This window comes from Lactuca serriola, chromosome 9 (assembly GCF_051521515.1).
Source record: "Lactuca serriola cultivar US96UC23 chromosome 9, Lser_US96UC23_V15, whole genome shotgun sequence".
NCBI classification, from domain to species: Eukaryota; Viridiplantae; Streptophyta; class Magnoliopsida; order Asterales; family Asteraceae; genus Lactuca; species Lactuca serriola.
In genome coordinates, this window is record NC_136416.1 from 61,479,632 (window position 1) to 61,498,030 (window position 18,399).

Below are 18,399 nucleotides of genomic sequence, written 5' to 3' on the forward strand. Positions count from 1 at the left end.
AAGTTGGGATGTAAAAGCTTAAGCCATTAAGCTCTTAACGAGATTTATGGACTTGTGAGGGTACGCCCCGCGTACTCAGTCAACCACCTCGTTGGCGGTCAATCTGCGAGGTCTCGTGTATATCTTGTGTACCTCAGGAGTACGCCCCGTGTACGCACCCTGAGTTGACTCGATTGGGTTAGTGTATTTGACCATTTGACTTCGTCTTTGACCAATTTTTACCTTGAGGATATTTTGGGATTTTGATGGAGATTGGTCATTTAGTGGAAATAGTTATCAATTAAAGAGTTGTGCAGGACCCATGACGTGGAGAGTCAACCTCCACGACACGGGAATATGAAAAACTTGCTAAAAGACTACTGAAGTTCCACGACGCATAAAATCGTTACAAATCAACATGCCTTTCGTTGAAGTCGTTGCTTAAATGCGTAAGTACGTGAAATTCTTGAAGGATTTACTCACGAACCGGAAAAAGTTGGAGGAAGCTTCTAATGTAATCCTAAATGTGAATTGTTCAGCTGCTATGCTCAACAAGCTTTAAATCTCAAGTTTAAAATTTCTCAGAATTTTTTGGAATGACATTCCAGTAGGCAATGAAGCTCATTTATTATGAGGGGACTACACAAATGAGTCCTAACCCGTTTTCGTCGAGTGTGAAATGAACCATTCCCGATATTTTGTTTTTTAAATGGTTTTATGCAGAATTTTCTTGTTATCTTGGAATTTTTTTGATAAATTTTATTTTGAAGATAAAAGTCCATTATTTTGAAAAAATCACGTAATATGTTATTTTGTTAAAATAGAAAATAAATCATTAATTTGGACAAAATATTAAATAATCAAGACTTTTTTGTTTAAAAAAAATTATGATTTTATTAAAAAATTTCCAAAAATAATTTTGATCTAGTTTGATAAACATATTTTGTTAAAACTAATTTACAAAACAATAAACATTTTAAGTTTTTAAACGAACCCGTAAAACAATTTTGATCCGGTTGCATAAACCATGGTTAAAAAGAATTCACAAGCAAACGAGTCTAGGGATATAACAGGGGAAACTGCACCTACCCAAGAGCTCCTTCCATAGCAGAAGGCCAACAAAACTGATTTCGTCGGCCGTCTCTGTTTCTCCGTCGATCCGCCAATCGGAGATTAAACCGCCGAATCTCAACCTCCCAAAGCTTGTATTACACGTAGGCCACCGGATAATTTCAGATACAAAAGTTCGGAATTCGAACGATGGATTTGGATCTGTGGATATCTAAGGTCAAAGAGGGACAGCACTTGTCCGAAGATGAATTGCAGTTGTTATGCGAATACGTACGCTTCTATTTCCCCTCTCTTTCGATGTTCATATTGTTATGGATTTTCTTTGGATGAATTAGGTCTGGGTTCGAGGTTACGATTTCATGTTTTTCGAGATTGACTTGGAATATTAAGGAAATTTTCTTGGTTTTGTGGTGTTTTGGTTTAGGATTTTTGTATGAGTACAACAAAATGGAAAACCCTAATTTTTGTTGCAGTATGTAGTATGTGTAGATTTTGTGAACCAAATGGACGTGTTCGTCTACATTTGAGTGCTACAAATTGTTTCGTGATAGGAAATGATAATATATCGTAAAGAACTCAAGATCCATGGAGTTCTTCATTTGCTTAAAACCCGCTATCGAGTTCAAGATTTTAAACAGGAAATAACTAACTAAAGTCTTATCCCTTTTTAGTTAGTTGAACGACTCTTACTTGAAACTATTATAGGTTGGTCAGTACTACGTGGCAAAATAAATTAAAAACATTGGTTATGTGGTCTTCTGATCTAGAACTTCTGTATGATTTCAGCAAGATTGAAACACTGGTTTTTGTTATCTACGTGTTAATATTTTGGTTCTCTTCATATTCATTGGAATGGTAGAAATTGTTTTGTGATATGGGATCTGGGGATGTTGCTAAAGGGTATATAATTAAAGATCCATGAAATTCTCCCCCTTGGTTAAAACCTGTTGTTGTGCTCAGGATTTGCAACAAGAAATAACTGTTTACTTTTCCTTTCTTTTTAGTTGAATGATTCTTGGTTTGAACTTTTATAGATTGCCCAGTAGTATTTGGAAACATATATTAAATAGTAAATAGTAGTAAAACTTAATTGAAGAAATTTATAGAGCATAACCATGGTTGTTTCTTTCAACTATCTCATGACAAACAAAGGGCTTGCAAATCCTAATGTTGGATGAAGGCAGTTGTGTATGAAGTTGGCTTTTCTTTTTGCTAGAACATTAGTTGCATAATATGAATATTGAATAGTTTCTTAAGGTTTTGGATTCCATTTTGAAAGGATCTGATCATATTAAAATTTCAGCCAGTTAATAGTTATACTTTCTGGTAAATCCAAATTGTTTTACTTTCAGGTAAAGGACATCTTGATCGAGGAGTCAAATGTTCAGCCAGTTAATAGTCCAGTTACTGTGTGTGGTGATATTCATGGCCAATTTCATGACTTGATGAAGCTTTTTCAGACTGGAGGTCATGTACCTGAGACAAATTACATTTTTATGGTAAACTTTTGCTGTATAAACATTTCTGCACATATCTTTATTCATATGTATATGTATTCTAGAAGTTTCCTTGTGTTCCTTGGCAGGGGGACTTTGTTGACCGTGGTTACAACAGTTTGGAGGTTTTCACAATACTTTTGCTTCTTAAAGCCAGGTAATTTTAATATTTAGGCAAAGGGTATAGTATAATATTGTCACAACTCACATATATGTCTACACTATAGTCATTGACACATATATGCACATAGTGGTAGGAATTTTGATATGAAGCCTCAAAGACCACACTTCCACAGATAGTTAACAAAATGAGCTTCACTATAAGGAATTCATGAAGCCTATTAATAATATAAAACTTGTCTACAAAGTTGGAACTGATTATAATAGATTCTGCTTCTGATTATTTTGGGGTCAAAGGGTAAAGCAAAAGTGTATCTATTTACCCCTTCTTTTAATCTAGTATGTGAAACTTTTACTTCCATTTCACAATACATCTTTCTTTCTTTAAAATGAAGTCTTTTTTTGGTTGTTTTCTTGCAACTTTAAACAGTAAAAGCACACCCAAACATCTCCTTATATGTTAATTGTGCTTCAAGAATTTGATAAGTGTTAGTAACTAAGTTATTCTTTTCTGTTTTCCTGGCATTTCCTCAATATATATATATATATATATATATATATATATATATATATATATATATATATATATATATATGTTGTTAAAAGCTACATTAATAAGCTGGTGATCCACATCCACTGTGTTTTCCTGTTGTGTCATTTGTTAGTTATTATGTTCTCTGTTACTGAATAATATATATATATATATATATATATATATATATATATATATATATATATTCTTAATGTCACTGTGTTATGTTTACATGTGGTTTGGTTGCAGATACCCTGCAAACATTACTCTTCTGCGTGGAAACCATGAAAGCAGGCAGTTAACACAGGTAAAAATTGAAAATAAAACAAGTATGATATGAGTTAATTTGTTGCTGATGTCATCTTGGATTGGATTAATGCTGTGTAGGTGTATGGATTCTACGATGAATGTCAGAGAAAGTATGGGAATGCTAATGCATGGAGATACTGCACAGATGTTTTTGATTATCTAACTTTGTCAGCAATAATAGATGGAACAGTATGTTTATTTTTTTCTCAATTATTATCATTATGTTACAATTATGATTTTGAATTTGTGATTTTAATACAAATTGTGTCACAGGTATTATGCGTTCATGGTGGTCTTTCACCAGACATTAGGACCATTGACCAGGTTTGACTTCCTATGCTACAGTTTTATACAGTATTTAGCTTCATATGGTGGCTTGGCTTCAATAATCCTGTGTTGTTATTATTATTATTATTATTTTTGCCTTTTTTTCATAACACGGTTTTTCAGATTAGAGTTATTGAGCGCAACTGTGAGATACCCCATGAAGGTCCATTCTGTGACCTAATGTGGAGTGACCCTGAAGACATTGAAACATGGGCGGTCAGTCCTCGTGGAGCTGGATGGCTTTTTGGATCCAGAGTTACATCTGAGGTAAAAATAAATAAATAATTACGTTTTTACCCTTTTCCAAAGTGTTTTAGATCTTTTGTCTTTGTGAAAATGAAAAAAAACAGCAAGATATAGAAAAACTACCTTTTTACTTTCATCAGTTTAGGCACTTAACTATTTTTTCAGCAAGTAGATCATTATATAGAAATGCACAACACACTTTTACAGGTTTATTGATTTAGCCACTAGACTACTATTATAATAATCATTAAAGTAATAGTAGCTCAGTGGCTAAATCAATAAAATAGCGAAAGCATGTTGGCTCTTTTGCTAGACCAGTAATAAAAAAGAATTAATTGTTTTGGTAATTGGTAATAATGGTTTAACCACTACAAATAGAGTTGAGTGACTAAAATCAATAAAATGGTGAAAGTAGATTGTGCTTTTCTGTATACTGCAATAAAGTTTGTAATTTCTTTTTCTTGTGTTTTTGCCCAAAAATATAAAGGCAGTTTTGCAGATGAAAATGACATTATGTACAATGGGCAAAACTGTAATTTGCTCTTTTACAGGCTATTGAGTGATCCTTTTTTTTATATGTTTCAGTTCAACCACATCAACAAGCTTGATTTAGTTTGCCGGGCCCACCAACTTGTTCAGGAAGGTTTAAAGTACATGTTTCAAGATAAAGGACTTGTAACTGTAAGTTAGTTTCCTGTTTTACCCTTTCTTTCTTTCACTCCCAAAAATAAAAAAAAAAAAAGAAAATTTGATTTTCCATTTTCTTTCTTCGTGTTATAGGTCTGGTCTGCACCAAATTACTGCTATCGGTGTGGTAACGTGGCTTCAATTTTGAGCTTTAGTGAAAACATGGTATTCCCATAATGCCATGAACTTTTTTCTTTTAGGAGTATTATACTACTATTAATCAATAATGAATTAATGATTGTGGTGGGTGTGGTGTGACAGGAGAGAGAAGTAAAGTTTTTCACAGAAACTGAAGAAAACAATCAGATGAGAGGACCAAGGACAGGGGTACCTTACTTTTTGTAAGAAAGGAAAGAAGAAAGAAAGAAATATGTTTTCTCAAGATATGATGACGATGATGATGATGATGATTTTTGGGTATTTTCTTTACATTGCTTGTTTATTGTGTTCCATAATTAATCATATTCATGTGTTGTTGATATTCTATTCTGCTAGTAGACTCTGTAATGTAACTTCTCTCCATCATTTGACTTTTCATTAAATACCTACCTACCTACTTATATTTTCAGAATTTATCTTCCTTTCACATTCATCACATATCTAGCTCTATCAAATTACTAAGGAATGGATTATTCCATTCCATTCCATTATTATGTTTGGTTGGCTTGTACTAAAAATATTGGTTAATTTAAATCCTAAATGAAAAAGAAAACTAGGAAAGTGATAAATAAAAAGGAATATATATATATATATATATATATATATATATATATATATATATATATATATATATATATATATATATATATATATATATATATTCCCAGTTCTCATAACAAATATGTTGGGAAAGATGTTATAGATATGTAGGTAGTCTTACCTACATATGTGAGTAGAGTCGTAGAAGATCAAACAAATAGGCATAAATATGTAGATGCACACAAGAGAGCATAAAGTAACAAGCAAGTAGTTGCTAATATGTATATACAAGCAATGGAGTAGAAAGTATCGGTACGACCAATAAAGCAATAGAGTAGAAAGTAACAACCTTGGATACAAGCCACATACAACAAGAGCCAAAGTAAAAGGAGGGATGCATACATAGACAGGTTTTACTACTAAAACAAAAGAAAATCAAGAGATGTGCTACTTCACAATCCTAATCATAAGCAATATGCTACCGTGGTATCCTAATTCTAAGTCATCGCTCCCTTCTACACCCTATCTCCTTTAGTAGTCTAACCTCACACTATCTTATTGTTTCTTTCTCATCGAAGACTTCTCATTTGCCTATTGCTAGTAACAATCTCCACAATCCTTGATGTATCCTTCGGTAAGCCGCCTCCTTTAGACGTGGCAACGCTATCATAATCTTGCTTTCCTCATTTTTTCGATGATTGACACAACTACCATCCAAATTATGATTATTGTATTTGTTACTATGTCGAACATTGTTCTGCCATAAGTAATGTAGCATCATCAAATTTGTAACTTCCATGTTACTCGCATTTGCCTTTTTTAACGACTAACATTCAGATCTATACAACATAGCTGGCATAACCGTCGTACCAACAAAATTTCCCTTCAGTTTCAACGAACCCTCTTGTCATATTAGCGGCTAACATTCAATCTCTATACAACATGCTTGAAACTTATATTGGGAGAAACACTTGCTCCCAAATGCAATACTCTTTGCTAAAATTGCACTAAAATATTATGTCATATCAAAAATATTAGTCTAACCTTTTTATCTTCCAAATTCGTCCAAATATCAAATCTAGTATTTACTATTTAGATTTGCCTTTGTCTCAATTACTAATACAATGTCATCAGCAAAGAAAAACATTCCATGAATTTTATGAGATCTCATCGTAAATCAGAGCAAAAATGTACGGGCTAAAAGCCGGTGATGGAGCCATGTTGAAGACCCCATACATATTGCAAATGGCCTTGGCATAGCAACTTTTGATCTTCTATGGTCATTAAAATTCTCGAGGTACACTATCATAATTAGTGGCGGAATTAGATGAGACGTTGGGGGTACATAAATAAAAAATATTATTTGTAGACATGTTTCATGTTATTGTACCACAGCTAACGAGATTATAACATGTTTTTTAATGTCCGATACTAGATAACTACATATAATATATTGACAATGTTGGTACCCCATATGAAAATTCATGGCTCCACCACTGATCATAATCTTTGTTGAGGTTGATAAATACCATATGTAAATCCGTACTTATTTCTCTATATTTCTTTGTCAGACGTCTAAGATGAGGAATTAGTCATCAACCACACATGGTTCTTTAACCACCACACCCAACATCTCCAATGAACCACCGTATACTAGTATTAGTTAAAAAAAAGTTGAAATATGCGCTCTAAATAAATCATTTGAAATATATACTACACGTTTTTTAATTAGTCAAAAAGTTTCACTTTAAAAGAAGTGTTTACAAGAATAAAAGTATAAATAAAATCAAATATAATGAAATCTTAATATATAATTATAACAAAAAAAAAAAGATATTCTTAGTTGTTTTTAGAAAAGAACAAGAAATAATTGAATTGAAGTTATGAGATTTTTAAAAAATATTATTGTTATTGAAAATTATATAAATAAACGTAACCAGTTAACCTTTTTCTATGGGTAATTTTATTGTTGCCTCCATCAAGGAACCGAAAAAAAAAAAGATTCCTCCTCCAAAGAGTGAAATTCAAATGGGAATCACATTTCATGAGGAATATTCCTATGTAGTACGTAGCAAACAGATGACTTTTTTTTTTTTTTTTTTTTTTTTTTCATTTCGTTGCAATGCCCGATTCAGTTAGTGCATACAAAACACAAGCTAAAAGACTCCAAAACGAAATCTCAACTACTTTTTAGATGTCAAATAAAGAGTTAAGAGGCCGAATTAGTATTTTGAATCATTTTACTACTTGGATTCCATATCAACAAGAAAATGCAAACTCAAATTGACACAAAAGAACAAAAAAGACATTAAAATTAACCAAAAAACTGTGCTGCTGCATGCCAACATACACCATTCGAGCCCTGATGAGAAATCTACAGATTGTTCAATAAAACATGTAAGATGCTAAGAAAACTACAAGACTGGAATATATGGATGTTTCTTTTCAACTTAATGCATAGATAAGGACTTAATACAAAAATTACGGAAACAAGGCTTTCCCGATTAAGTCCCAACTTTTTAAAATTTCAAATTTGCCCTTGATCAGTTATTCCTTTTAATTTAGAAATTGGCTTTTGCATACCTATTTTGCAATTACTTCTTTGTGAGCTTTATAGGATAGAATTACATTCCACACCAATGCAATAAAGTTAGCTGCAAGGACCTGCCAAACCAATTTCAACATTAATAAAACCACAAAATTTGATTTTGATCATATAAAAAAATAAAAATTAACAACTCAAACCTGAAATTGTTGAGGGACAAAACGGAAGTTGAGAAATTGAAAAGGTATCCATAGCTGCCAATTTGCAATTACCGAAGATACCCACTCCTAAATCATAAATAATTATTCGTTTTTATTAAAACCGGATTTCTTATATTATATAAAAACAAATGTCACGATAAACGTTATAAAATATACTAAAATATAAAAGCATACCTGCTGAAGCTTTGGCATAACCTGGGATGGCCTCCCCTCTAATGTCACCAATGTTGATAGAAAAACTCCAATAAAAGCCGGAGCAAATATAAACTGAAAATATTTATATATTAATAGACCTCTTGCTAACAATTTTGAAAAAAAAAAATCATCCCAAAATGATTTTATAAAAATAAGTCACCTGATCGATTATGAGGCGCACAAAAGCACCAGAAGCTCCAGTCATTGTTACCAATTTACTCAAGTATAAGTACCTACACAAAAGTTTATACTCTTTTACACTACAAAACACCACAAATTAATGAAATTATATGCCCACATTACAAAATCAAGATTTTCATGTAATTACCAGAAGTGCAATGTGGGTCCAACCAAAACCAGTCCAAGAAGAGTGAAAAGAGATACCCGTTTCAGATCCAAAGATGGCACTTGATCGATTACAACCTGAATCATACAAGTTTTGGATTTATTTATATGGAACAAAATGTATGTTCATGTATGAATTATGATATTGTTATATGTAGTTTTCACCATGAAAGAAGAAAGATATACCTGGCATATCAAGTCTCCAACGAAAGTCAAAAGTGCAGATGTCACTGCTTTTGTCCATACAGGGTGTGCTTCAAGAAGAGTCAAATACCTAGTAGTATAAAAGTAATGAGATAATGGATGCATAATTAGCTTCTTAATTGTGTTCCTCTAATGGGTATTTTGGCAATTTGAATTTTAGCATATGATGATGAATTAAAGAATTTTGGCTGAAAAAGGACGATTGCTTTAATGATTTATTCTTCAAGTTCTAGCATCTACATACCTTTACTAAAATTGACATGACCAGAAGATTTAATGCAAAATCGAATGTGAAATTCAATTCAAATTGAGAACCTTTACCATGAAACAAACGACCATTTCTTTCCGCCGTCGCCGCCACCATCACCACCACCTCCTCCAGAACTTCCAGAGTCGGAACCACCACTTCCACCACCGCTGGAGGTGGACTCAACCCGAAATCTATTATGACCCGATATCCGTGACCCTTTCCCAAAAAACCCCAATTCTGTAGAGAATTTTTTGCGAAGATTACACTGAAATGTAGATGGTGAAAAGCTTCTATTACAAGGGTTCCCAAGAGAATCTGGTTCCTTGACTCTGGCCAGGTTGACTCTATGGAAAGTGGGCTTGACGTGGCTGCCAAATATAACAGGGCTCGACGCCATGGTTGTTAATTTTATAGTTGTAAGCATTTTTCTCGATACTTCTCAGCAGTCCCCGAGCAGGGTTTATCGGAATGGGGTATGTACTAGTTGGAACTTTGAAGTGACAATCATCTTTTTGCATTATCACCCTTCAATTTTCCAGACATGTAATTTTAAACCCTAATCTTCCAGCTCCATGGCCTTTCATGAGACTAGCGTGGATTTTTTTAATATCTGAATCGGTATCCAAAACTTCGGACATCTGAAATTTTAGATTCGGATTAGAATACCAAAAAGAATATTAAAAAATTTAAGATTTTGTTCACTATTAAATATCATTTGGATTAAAAAAAAACCAACGTTATATATGTTAATTCGCTACGTTAAAACAGCCACATGTATATTCTTTAACAATATATTTTGGGTTAACCAAACCATTTTTCATCACTTCATTATGACATAAGTATGAGTTCAGGCTGTAGATTAGATTTTTGTATGTGAAAAAAGGTGCTGTTTCATGCCTTCGTTATATTATCTTCAACTTAGTCATTTTTATATGTAATATAACATGATATTATTAATTTGTTAATCTTACTTAAAGAGAAAAAACATGCGTGATTCGTGAATGCTTACATATTTAAATTCTTTATTCTCATGAGTACGTGACTAGCATGCTGGTCATAAAGGGGTTTAAGCTTCAACCAAAGGGTGTTGGTGATTTGTTATCATCAATATTATTTAAATGTAATGAGATTACTTTGTTGACTAAAAATGATCTTGATAAATATTGAACAAGTAAAGAAGGTGTGCACACTTGTTTAAGTTTGATCAAGTATCAAAGTATACTGTCATTTAGGGGTGAAACCCCTGAACGAACCGGGGTCCGGGGGCAGCGCCCCTGGGAGCGGGGTCTAAGTGGCTAAGGGTCGAGCTGCCAGGTCAGCCCGATTTTTTTTTATTTGTGTTATATTGTTGTATTAAAAATGCATCAGAAAATCTAAATTTTGAATATTTGACCCGGTTTTGACTTTGCATTAATCCTTATACAAAACCCGGATTTATAACAGTTTTGACTGTTGAGAAAAACTGTTATATGACAGTTTTGACAGTTTTTTCAGACAAGGAAGTTTTATAACCGATTTTAGTCACTTTTCTAGTACTCACGAAATTACACCATCTCATTCTCTCTTTCTTTTTCTCTGATTTTCTCTGAGTCTTATCCAATTGAGGATTTGCGAGTACTACTCAAATACTTCGATTTGAAAGTGATTATCATGATTCTTAGATTTTCAAGTGCCACAAAACCACATTTCTAACAAAAGGTATTATGAATACTTTTAGTAATTCATTTTTACCCGTTATTTAACAATATTATTGGAGCCTGAAATTATAGACATCGTAAGAAGGGAGTGGAATATTGAGTTTGAGAGCCTCAACGTGCTCTCTTTGATCCAAAAACTCTCACGTAAGTTATGACTAGTTAAAACTAGTCCGATATAAACATGAGAAGTTGAGGAATTAATCATTATAAATAAGTTTTTTTTTTTACAAAAACAATTGTTTCTTTTTATTTTTTAGAAAATGACCATTGCTTCCGAATGCTTCATTTCATATTTGATCTTCAAATTCAGAGTTTCTTTTTGTTTTTTTTTTTCCAAAGAAATCTCTCTACTTATGTCTGAAATGTCAATTACGAAACGTTTAATGTCATCGTTTTTCAATAAAATGTATGATTGTATGCCCTAATATCATATATAGTTCACATTTACTATATTTGTTTAACTTTTTGTTTGATTTAAGTAAAAAACAAAAAATTTTTCTTGAAATTCCGGAATTGTTCATCAGATTTCTAACTTGTTTTTGAAATTCTGGAGTTTCTTCTTCGAACTCTTAAATTTCATTCGGGAATTCCGAAATGACAGTCTGATTGTTGTTGTTGTTTTTGTTTTGTTTTTTTTGTCAAAAAACTCATGTTTATTCTAAGTCTGGAATGCCCATTCCGGACTAAGTGGTTAGTTTTGCCAAAAACATTTTTTTATTATTATCTCCAATACACATTAAATTGTGGTTAGATTACTTAATTTCCTGTAAACAAATGGAGATTAAAAATCAAAGAAAAGAAATGAAAATTGTTGGGTGATCTCACTAAAAACATTGTTGTCATTGATATTATTGTCAAAGTCGGATTCATAGATGATAATTAGTTAAAGGAGAGTTAGAAAGAATGTATTGTAAATATAAAAGAAATTGAGAGTACTCGATTGCTGACCTTAAGCAAAAATTCACGATGCAAATGGTTACTTAAAGGTGATGAGAACTTGAGTTTCTTCCACCTAATATTAATGCTAACCTTAATAACTCTAGAATAATTTGTCTCAAGATCAATGGTGTGCGATGTGCAAACTCAGAGGAGGGATCAAAAGAGTGACATTAGAGTTTTTCAATAAAATGTTTAAGGAGTTGACAATAATAGACCGAAATTCAAAAGTAATAAATTTAAAAATTGAATAATGAACAAAATGATTTGTGCACATGTCTGTTTAGTATGAAAAAAGTAAAGCATGCAGTTTGGAGTTGTGACAATGATAAATCCCCTAACTCGGATGGCTCCACATTCGAATTTATAAAGAAATTTTAGAATCTTTTATGCTCGAACATTTTATTGGCTATAATTTTTTAGCAAAACACGTACATAAGTCATGAGAGTAATGACTTTTTCATTACCCTTGTTCATAAAGTGAAAGACTCTCTTATTCTTTCGAATTATATGCCTATTAGTCTTACCGGAAGCATTTATAAAATTATCTCTAAAGTCCATGCAGAAAGATCGAATAAAGTTATTGTCTCAATTATTAGTAGTGAGCAATCGAATTACATTAGTGATAGAAACATCCTTGATGAAACACCCGTTTTCCAGGATGGATCAATTTAGGGTTTCAAGGAGTCAAAAGGTCGATTTTTGGAAGAAATGGAGTGTCACGACGTGACCATTGAGTGGTCACGACATGAAAAGGGTAACATGAGAATTGTGTTTTGGGACCAATCTCACGACGTGAGACATAAGGTCTCACACGTGAGAACTGCTGCAGCCCAAGCCCATGATCTTTTAGGGTTTCCTTCGTATTTAAGCCCCTCTAAGTCATTTTTAGGGTTCATTACCGACCTCTAACACCATTTTACCTCAGAAAATCCGTAGCCCTAGTTCCTTGGTTGATTCTTGGCCTTTTGGAGCATTTCTTGTCTTGAAGAAAAAGAGAAGAAGGAGAAGAAAGTGTTCTATTGGTGGAGCTTGTAAGGAATCATCATCTCATTTTGTTTTGTGGACCTTTGTAAGTGGAAAAGACTCAAACTTTATTACTTAAAGTGGTTAGATCTAAGTTATTGTCCCATTTCTTACATAAGGTTGGCAACTTTATGCTTTTTAAGGGTTCATTCAGTATAATATTGCTCAGATCTAAGAGTCGGTTGATTATTGATCCCATGCATGAAGATTTTGGGTTACTCCCTTCATTTTGACCTAGAATGGATGGAGGACATGCATGCGGCATGCGTGTCGATCAAGTTATCATTTTATGGACCTTTGGAGTCCCCTTTGGCTTCTGGAAAAGTTAGAGTTAAAGCCTTAATGGATTAAGGACTTAAATCTTTGGATTTTGGCTTCAGACTATAGTCACGACATAAGACATAAGGTGTCACATTGTGAGAATGATAGATCTCGTTTATGCTGAACCTTCCTGGGGATCTCGACGTGAGGTCAGCTCAGTGAGTTACCCGTGTCTGAGTTGGAGTGAATCGATTTGGAATTGGGTCGAGTAAGCTCTCACGACGTAACCAAGGGTTGGTCACGACATGATGCTTGATAGTTAACATTATGGGTTGTTGAATTTGACTTTGACTGTTGACTTTTGTCATGGGTTGACTTTTGGTCAAGCTGGATGGTTTTAGTGTGTAGACTAAGGTTGAACCTTGTATGTTGTGATAGGAGTGCTAGAGCAGTGGCTGCAAGGCCTTGAGTTGTAGTTTAGCTGATTCGAGAGTCAGGTGAGTCTCCTCGCTATACTTGTGGGTCAAAGGCACCAATGTCGACCCACTAGAATGAGTTATGTAGGATGGTAGATGTCTTTGTGACTCTCGCATTATATGTTGGGTTGGGCCCATTGGCATGCATGTAGGGTTGGGCCCATTTGCATGAGTAGGTTGGGCCTATTGTATGTTGGACTAGGCCCATTGTATGTTGGGCTAGTCCCATTTGTATGATGGGCTAGACCCATTATTATGGGTCGGGCCCAATATTCGAGCTAGGCCCGATGATATGTATGGTATGTGGTATTTTTGGGAACTCACTAAGCTTGGTGCTTACGGTTTCATGTTTATGGTTTCGGGTACTTCCGGTTCCAAAGGGAAGGACTTGGCGTGACTGCACAACATCCCCCACAGCTTATTCTGCATAAGTTATTTGTGATTTTTACTATGAATTTTTTTGGGACGTTACAAGTTGGTATCAAAGTCTTGGTTTGAGGGATTTGGGCACACTTTCAGGTGTGTCTGGAGTCAAACTGAGGAATTAGTATTATTTTTGAAAGAACATAAGTTTTCTAAAAAGATTTTTATAAAGAAAAAGGGGGTGTGATGCATGTAATCAACCGAACTCAAGTAAGTGATTCTCAAGATACCCATACATGTTGATATGTTATATTATATGAAATGTTTGCATGCTAGTATAAGGCTAACGATACCTTCAAGAATTGCATGATAGATTGCCCTGATTTGTGATGCCTTGTAGCCTAGGAGGGATTGGATGTTATGTTAGATTTGGAATCTATATTGGTGGAAGTGATCGCTAAGTGTATGCTTTAAAAATTGTATACGATTAAGATCATATAGCCCAAAAATGAATGATTAAGCCTTATTTTTTGTTCCTTATCTGGTTGTGGTCTTAGGGTATAATCTTTTATTCGAAAGTCTATTTAATCCCATATTATGTATAATTTGCATGCATAAGTCAACTGACAGTGTTAGTGGAAGTTTCTAGCATTGTAGCAGCAAGTGAGTAGGGGATGTTCTGAGTATTATTGCACGAATGTTGTTTGCTTTGTGCTTTGTGGGACTCTTGATGATGTGAGTTAAGTATTAAGTGAATATGTTAAGTTACATGCTGCAAAGATTAAGTAATCTTAGAGTGATTGATTTGACCCTATTACACAACTTTCGTTTGAGTCTAATCGTTGTAGGGTTGAATCTTTTAGTCGAAGGATTATATAAGTTTTGTTGATGTAATTGTATTCATGAAGTACTTAACTGACATAAGTGGGAGGAAAGTATAGATAGGTGTGGAAGGTAGTATTGGGCCCGTACTACTGAAAACACAAAATCCGTACTCAAATTGAGGAAAGTCACAGAGATTCTAGGAAGCGTGTAGGATGAGGAATTTTGTGGGTATGTTTTGATTATTGTATGGTTGTTTTTCAGAATGACGATGAACACTCGTGGAGAAGATTCAGGTTCTAGTTCAGGCTCATGTGTTGGTGCTGAACCGATTGATGAGCACACAAAACGAAATCTAGACTTGGAACATTATATTACGATGAAAGAAAATCTTAATCATTCAAGTAAAGCACACAAAACAAGCTTTGGGTCTCACACGATGTTGTGACGGAGAACTCTATACTACACATTCACAATTCGTATAAAGCTTTGGAGAAAAAACAAAAATTGAGATGCAATGAAATTATACTCATCAATCTTCATTGCAACCTATAAATAAAAACAAGCTAATAATATATATGCAAGAATTACTTCTACTACTAACTATTTGCACCTAAAGACCAAGAAACGTAATCGAAAAATAACAACTCTTTTAAAATAAATAATAAATAGAACTAAGCACTACTAGCTAGAAATCCTTGATCCAACCCATGATCACAAAGATGCCAAAACATGAGTGTTCAAAAGACTCAAGGCTGCCAGATAATGGTTGTCTCAGCAATCATTGAAGTGACAACATAAGGATCCATATTCGATGATGGCCTTCTGTCCTCAAAATAACCTTTATTTGCCTTCTCCGTTTCTCTTCCAACCCTAACTGATGCGCCACGATCCGCTACACCCTGTAATTAATTAACCAAACCCTAATTACACATTCATGAACCAACCAAAATATATTTATAAAGAAATACCCAATTGAAGTTATTGATATCTGCCGTCTCATGCTTTCCGGTTAGTCGGCGCTCATTGCCTTCTCCATAAGCAGCCATATGTTCCTTATGCCTCTTTTCAAGCTTTCCAATCGCCTTCCTTATCACATCAAAACCTCCATCCGATCTCATTGATTTTGTACTACATACAAACCAACATACATATATATATATTCAAGTATAACAGCATTAATCCACGTAAATATATCTCAAATTAAATGTCTTGTATGTAGCACCATTTGTATGTATGTACCTGTAGTTCGTGTGAGCACCTGCTCCATTCCAATCACCATGAACAGGTTTTGGGTCAAATGAAAGAACCACTCCGGCGATCTCAGTTATCCTCTGCGTATAATATTCGTAGATTAAAAATAACGTCTTTAATTAACACCAAACTTGATTGTTTTTGGATTTTTTTAAAGAACACATGCATATAATATTACTTTATCAATCATACCTCTAAAATGTAGCGAGCCACCCACACCTGGTCGCCGGCGGAGATGCCAACCGATGGACCAACTTGAAACTCCCACTGGTGATGATCATAAGGACATTAAAGATCATAAGTTCACCCATTTATTACAAATACAAATGAAATTTATATATCAATCGTCTGTTTTTAATTTTTGTATAGATCAGAATGCATGATCATATCAGATAAGATATATACCTGGCCAGGCATAACCTCTCCATTAGTGCCACTAATATTTATTCCGGCATACAAACAAGCCTTGTAATGTGCATCAACAATATCGCGCCCAAAGGCTTTATCAGCACCTGTCCCACAATAATACGGTCCCTAATACATACACCAAAAAAAAAAACAAACAATTCATTCAAGATATATTTAATTATCATTATATATAGAATCTATATATATTTTGACAGTTTGAAAAAGGTGATCAAGACATTACTTGAGGTCCAGGGTACCCTCCAATAGGCCACCCAATTGGCCACTTTACATCTTTTTGTAGCAATGTATACTCTTGCTCTATGCCAAACCTGTTTTCATTTATAACAATGCAACCTTTATAATACACAATATCTTCGGGTTTAATTCGTTATCATCAAAATAATCGTTTTTTGTTTTTCAAATGAAAACTATATATATACATATACATATACCAGGGTTCTTCTGCAATGACGTCAGAATGGCTAAATATTTTTGCGGCATTATGACGTTTATTAGTTAGAATCGGGTCTCCTTGAGGGTTGTATGCATCACACATCACCTATAAATATACATATATATATATTATGAAATGAAATCAACTTGAATTAATTTTCCAATCAGTAAACCAGCTAGCGTTTAGTTAGAATCTATAAATTGTTATCAACTAGTTTTTGGAACATTTAAGCAAATATAGATATGAACAACTTACGAGAATGTTGTTGCCTCTCCTGAATGGATCCTTATATATTGCTTGAGGACTAGAGACATGATAAAAATGTGTTACTTAGTCGATTTAGATTATATTATTTATATACGTATTAATTACTGGAAGTATAAGTTTTGATGAAAGATGGAAATTAACAAACTGTATAATGATTTCACTGTCCTCGCCACGGGCTTGCTTGGTGCTAGATCCGTCGTAGTTCCATTTTGGTAGTTCTGAAGGATCAGAGACCGGTCCAGGTAGGGTCTAATAGCAATTAAACACAATATATATATATATATATATATATATATATATATATATATATATATATATATATATATATATATATATATATATATATATATATATATATATATATATATATATATATATATATATATATATATATATATATATATATATATGGCATACAAACCTCAGAGCATGATTTATATATGTAAGTTATTCATGCATGAAAGAAAATTTAAGAAACTATTTTTTACCCTAGCTTTGCTTCTTATGTCCACACCAGAACCACCAATCCTGTTTAATTTATAATCAATCCAATATTAGCAAATAAATAAACTGTACAACTTTCATGTGGTCTTCTAAAAATGAGTATATATATAAATTAATAAAAAGAAAGAGAGCATGCAGACAGATCTAACCATATGTATTCTGCGATGATTTTTTCAGTGGAACCAGAAAGATCGAGATTAACGAGATCGGAAAGAAGAGACATTTTGATGACTAAACAAAATTTTGTTTTAAATTTTTTTAGTTTTTTCTAAGGTTTTTGTGTTCTTGAGATGAGTTTAAGGAGAGAGAGTGAGGCATTGACGGGTTTCTTGTTAACAAACCCCATCCTCTATTTGACCCATCATTAATTTATGTGAGTTTGTTATGATGTAAAGTGAAATCATTTATCTATATCTACATAAAATAAATTGTTAGCTACTATGGTCAAAATTGTAATTTACTTTAAGGTATGTTTGATGTATTAATTGTTAGCTGAAAATATAGTTAATAACTAAAAAGTTAGTTGTTAGCTGCTAGTTGATAAATATATATATATATATATATATATATATATATATATATATATATATATATATATATATATTGTAAAAACTAGATGAAAGAATGAATTACGTTTGAGTTGTCAACACGATGTAACGCCTCCTATTTCAGATTCTTTTTTCAAACAAAATGAACCTAATCTAG

General features: G+C 33.3%; 3 protein-coding genes across 4 annotated transcripts; 1 reads left to right on the forward strand and 2 right to left on the reverse strand.

Moving 5' to 3' along the window:
* The first annotated feature begins 1,026 nt into the window (after positions 1–1,026).
* LOC145073197 (phytochrome-associated serine/threonine-protein phosphatase) lies at positions 1,027–5,338 on the forward strand. The gene is made up of 10 exons (XM_079019760.1): positions 1,027–1,320; positions 2,403–2,549; positions 2,636–2,703; positions 3,448–3,505; positions 3,586–3,696; positions 3,781–3,831; positions 3,958–4,101; positions 4,666–4,761; positions 4,861–4,932; positions 5,029–5,338. The coding sequence occupies exons 1-10, from the start codon at positions 1,240–1,242 to the stop codon at positions 5,110–5,112; spliced, it is 912 nt and encodes a 303-aa protein (XP_078875886.1). The 5' UTR covers positions 1,027–1,239; the 3' UTR covers positions 5,113–5,338.
* A 2,302-nt stretch (positions 5,339–7,640) lies between these two features.
* LOC145073198 (Peroxisomal membrane 22 kDa (Mpv17/PMP22) family protein) lies at positions 7,641–9,703 on the reverse strand. The gene is made up of 8 exons (XM_079019761.1): positions 9,298–9,703; positions 8,959–9,046; positions 8,756–8,850; positions 8,588–8,660; positions 8,407–8,499; positions 8,212–8,298; positions 8,050–8,130; positions 7,641–7,840 (listed from the first exon to the last, which is right to left on the reverse strand). The coding sequence occupies exons 1-7, from the start codon at positions 9,648–9,650 to the stop codon at positions 8,050–8,052; spliced, it is 870 nt and encodes a 289-aa protein (XP_078875887.1). The 5' UTR covers positions 9,651–9,703; the 3' UTR covers positions 7,641–7,840.
* A 5,703-nt stretch (positions 9,704–15,406) lies between these two features.
* Positions 15,407–18,058, reverse strand: GLN1;5 (glutamine synthetase 1;5). Of its 2 annotated transcripts, none has more exons than XM_079019757.1 (11): positions 17,844–18,058; positions 17,679–17,718; positions 17,336–17,439; positions 17,179–17,227; positions 16,922–17,028; positions 16,711–16,798; positions 16,467–16,595; positions 16,254–16,328; positions 16,050–16,141; positions 15,779–15,938; positions 15,407–15,709 (listed from the first exon to the last, which is right to left on the reverse strand). In XM_079019757.1, the coding sequence occupies exons 1-11, from the start codon at positions 17,915–17,917 to the stop codon at positions 15,557–15,559; spliced, it is 1,071 nt and encodes a 356-aa protein (XP_078875883.1). In that variant the 5' UTR covers positions 17,918–18,058; the 3' UTR covers positions 15,407–15,556. The 2 variants fall into 2 exon arrangements, with proteins under 2 accessions (XP_078875883.1, XP_078875882.1); XM_079019756.1 differs by having other exon boundaries at positions 16,922–17,030; positions 17,154–17,227.
* Between the last annotated feature and the right edge of the window lie 341 nt (positions 18,059–18,399).

Coding starts and splice junctions, on each gene's coding strand:
- LOC145073197 (XM_079019760.1), top strand. CDS start 1,240: ATGGATTTGGATCTGTGGATATCTAAGGTCAAAGAGGGACAGCACTTG. Junction 3,832..3,957: donor ACATTAGGACCATTGACCAG/GTTTGACTTCCT, acceptor ACGGTTTTTCAG/ATTAGAGTTATTGAGCGCAA. Junction 4,762..4,860: donor AAGATAAAGGACTTGTAACT/GTAAGTTAGTTT, acceptor TTCGTGTTATAG/GTCTGGTCTGCACCAAATTA.
- LOC145073198 (XM_079019761.1), bottom strand. CDS start 9,650: ATGCTTACAACTATAAAATTAACAACCATGGCGTCGAGCCCTGTTATA. Junction 9,047..9,297: donor AAATGGTCGTTTGTTTCATG/GTAAAGGTTCTC, acceptor TTATACTACTAG/GTATTTGACTCTTCTTGAAG. Junction 8,500..8,587: donor TGCGCCTCATAATCGATCAG/GTGACTTATTTT, acceptor AAATATTTTCAG/TTTATATTTGCTCCGGCTTT.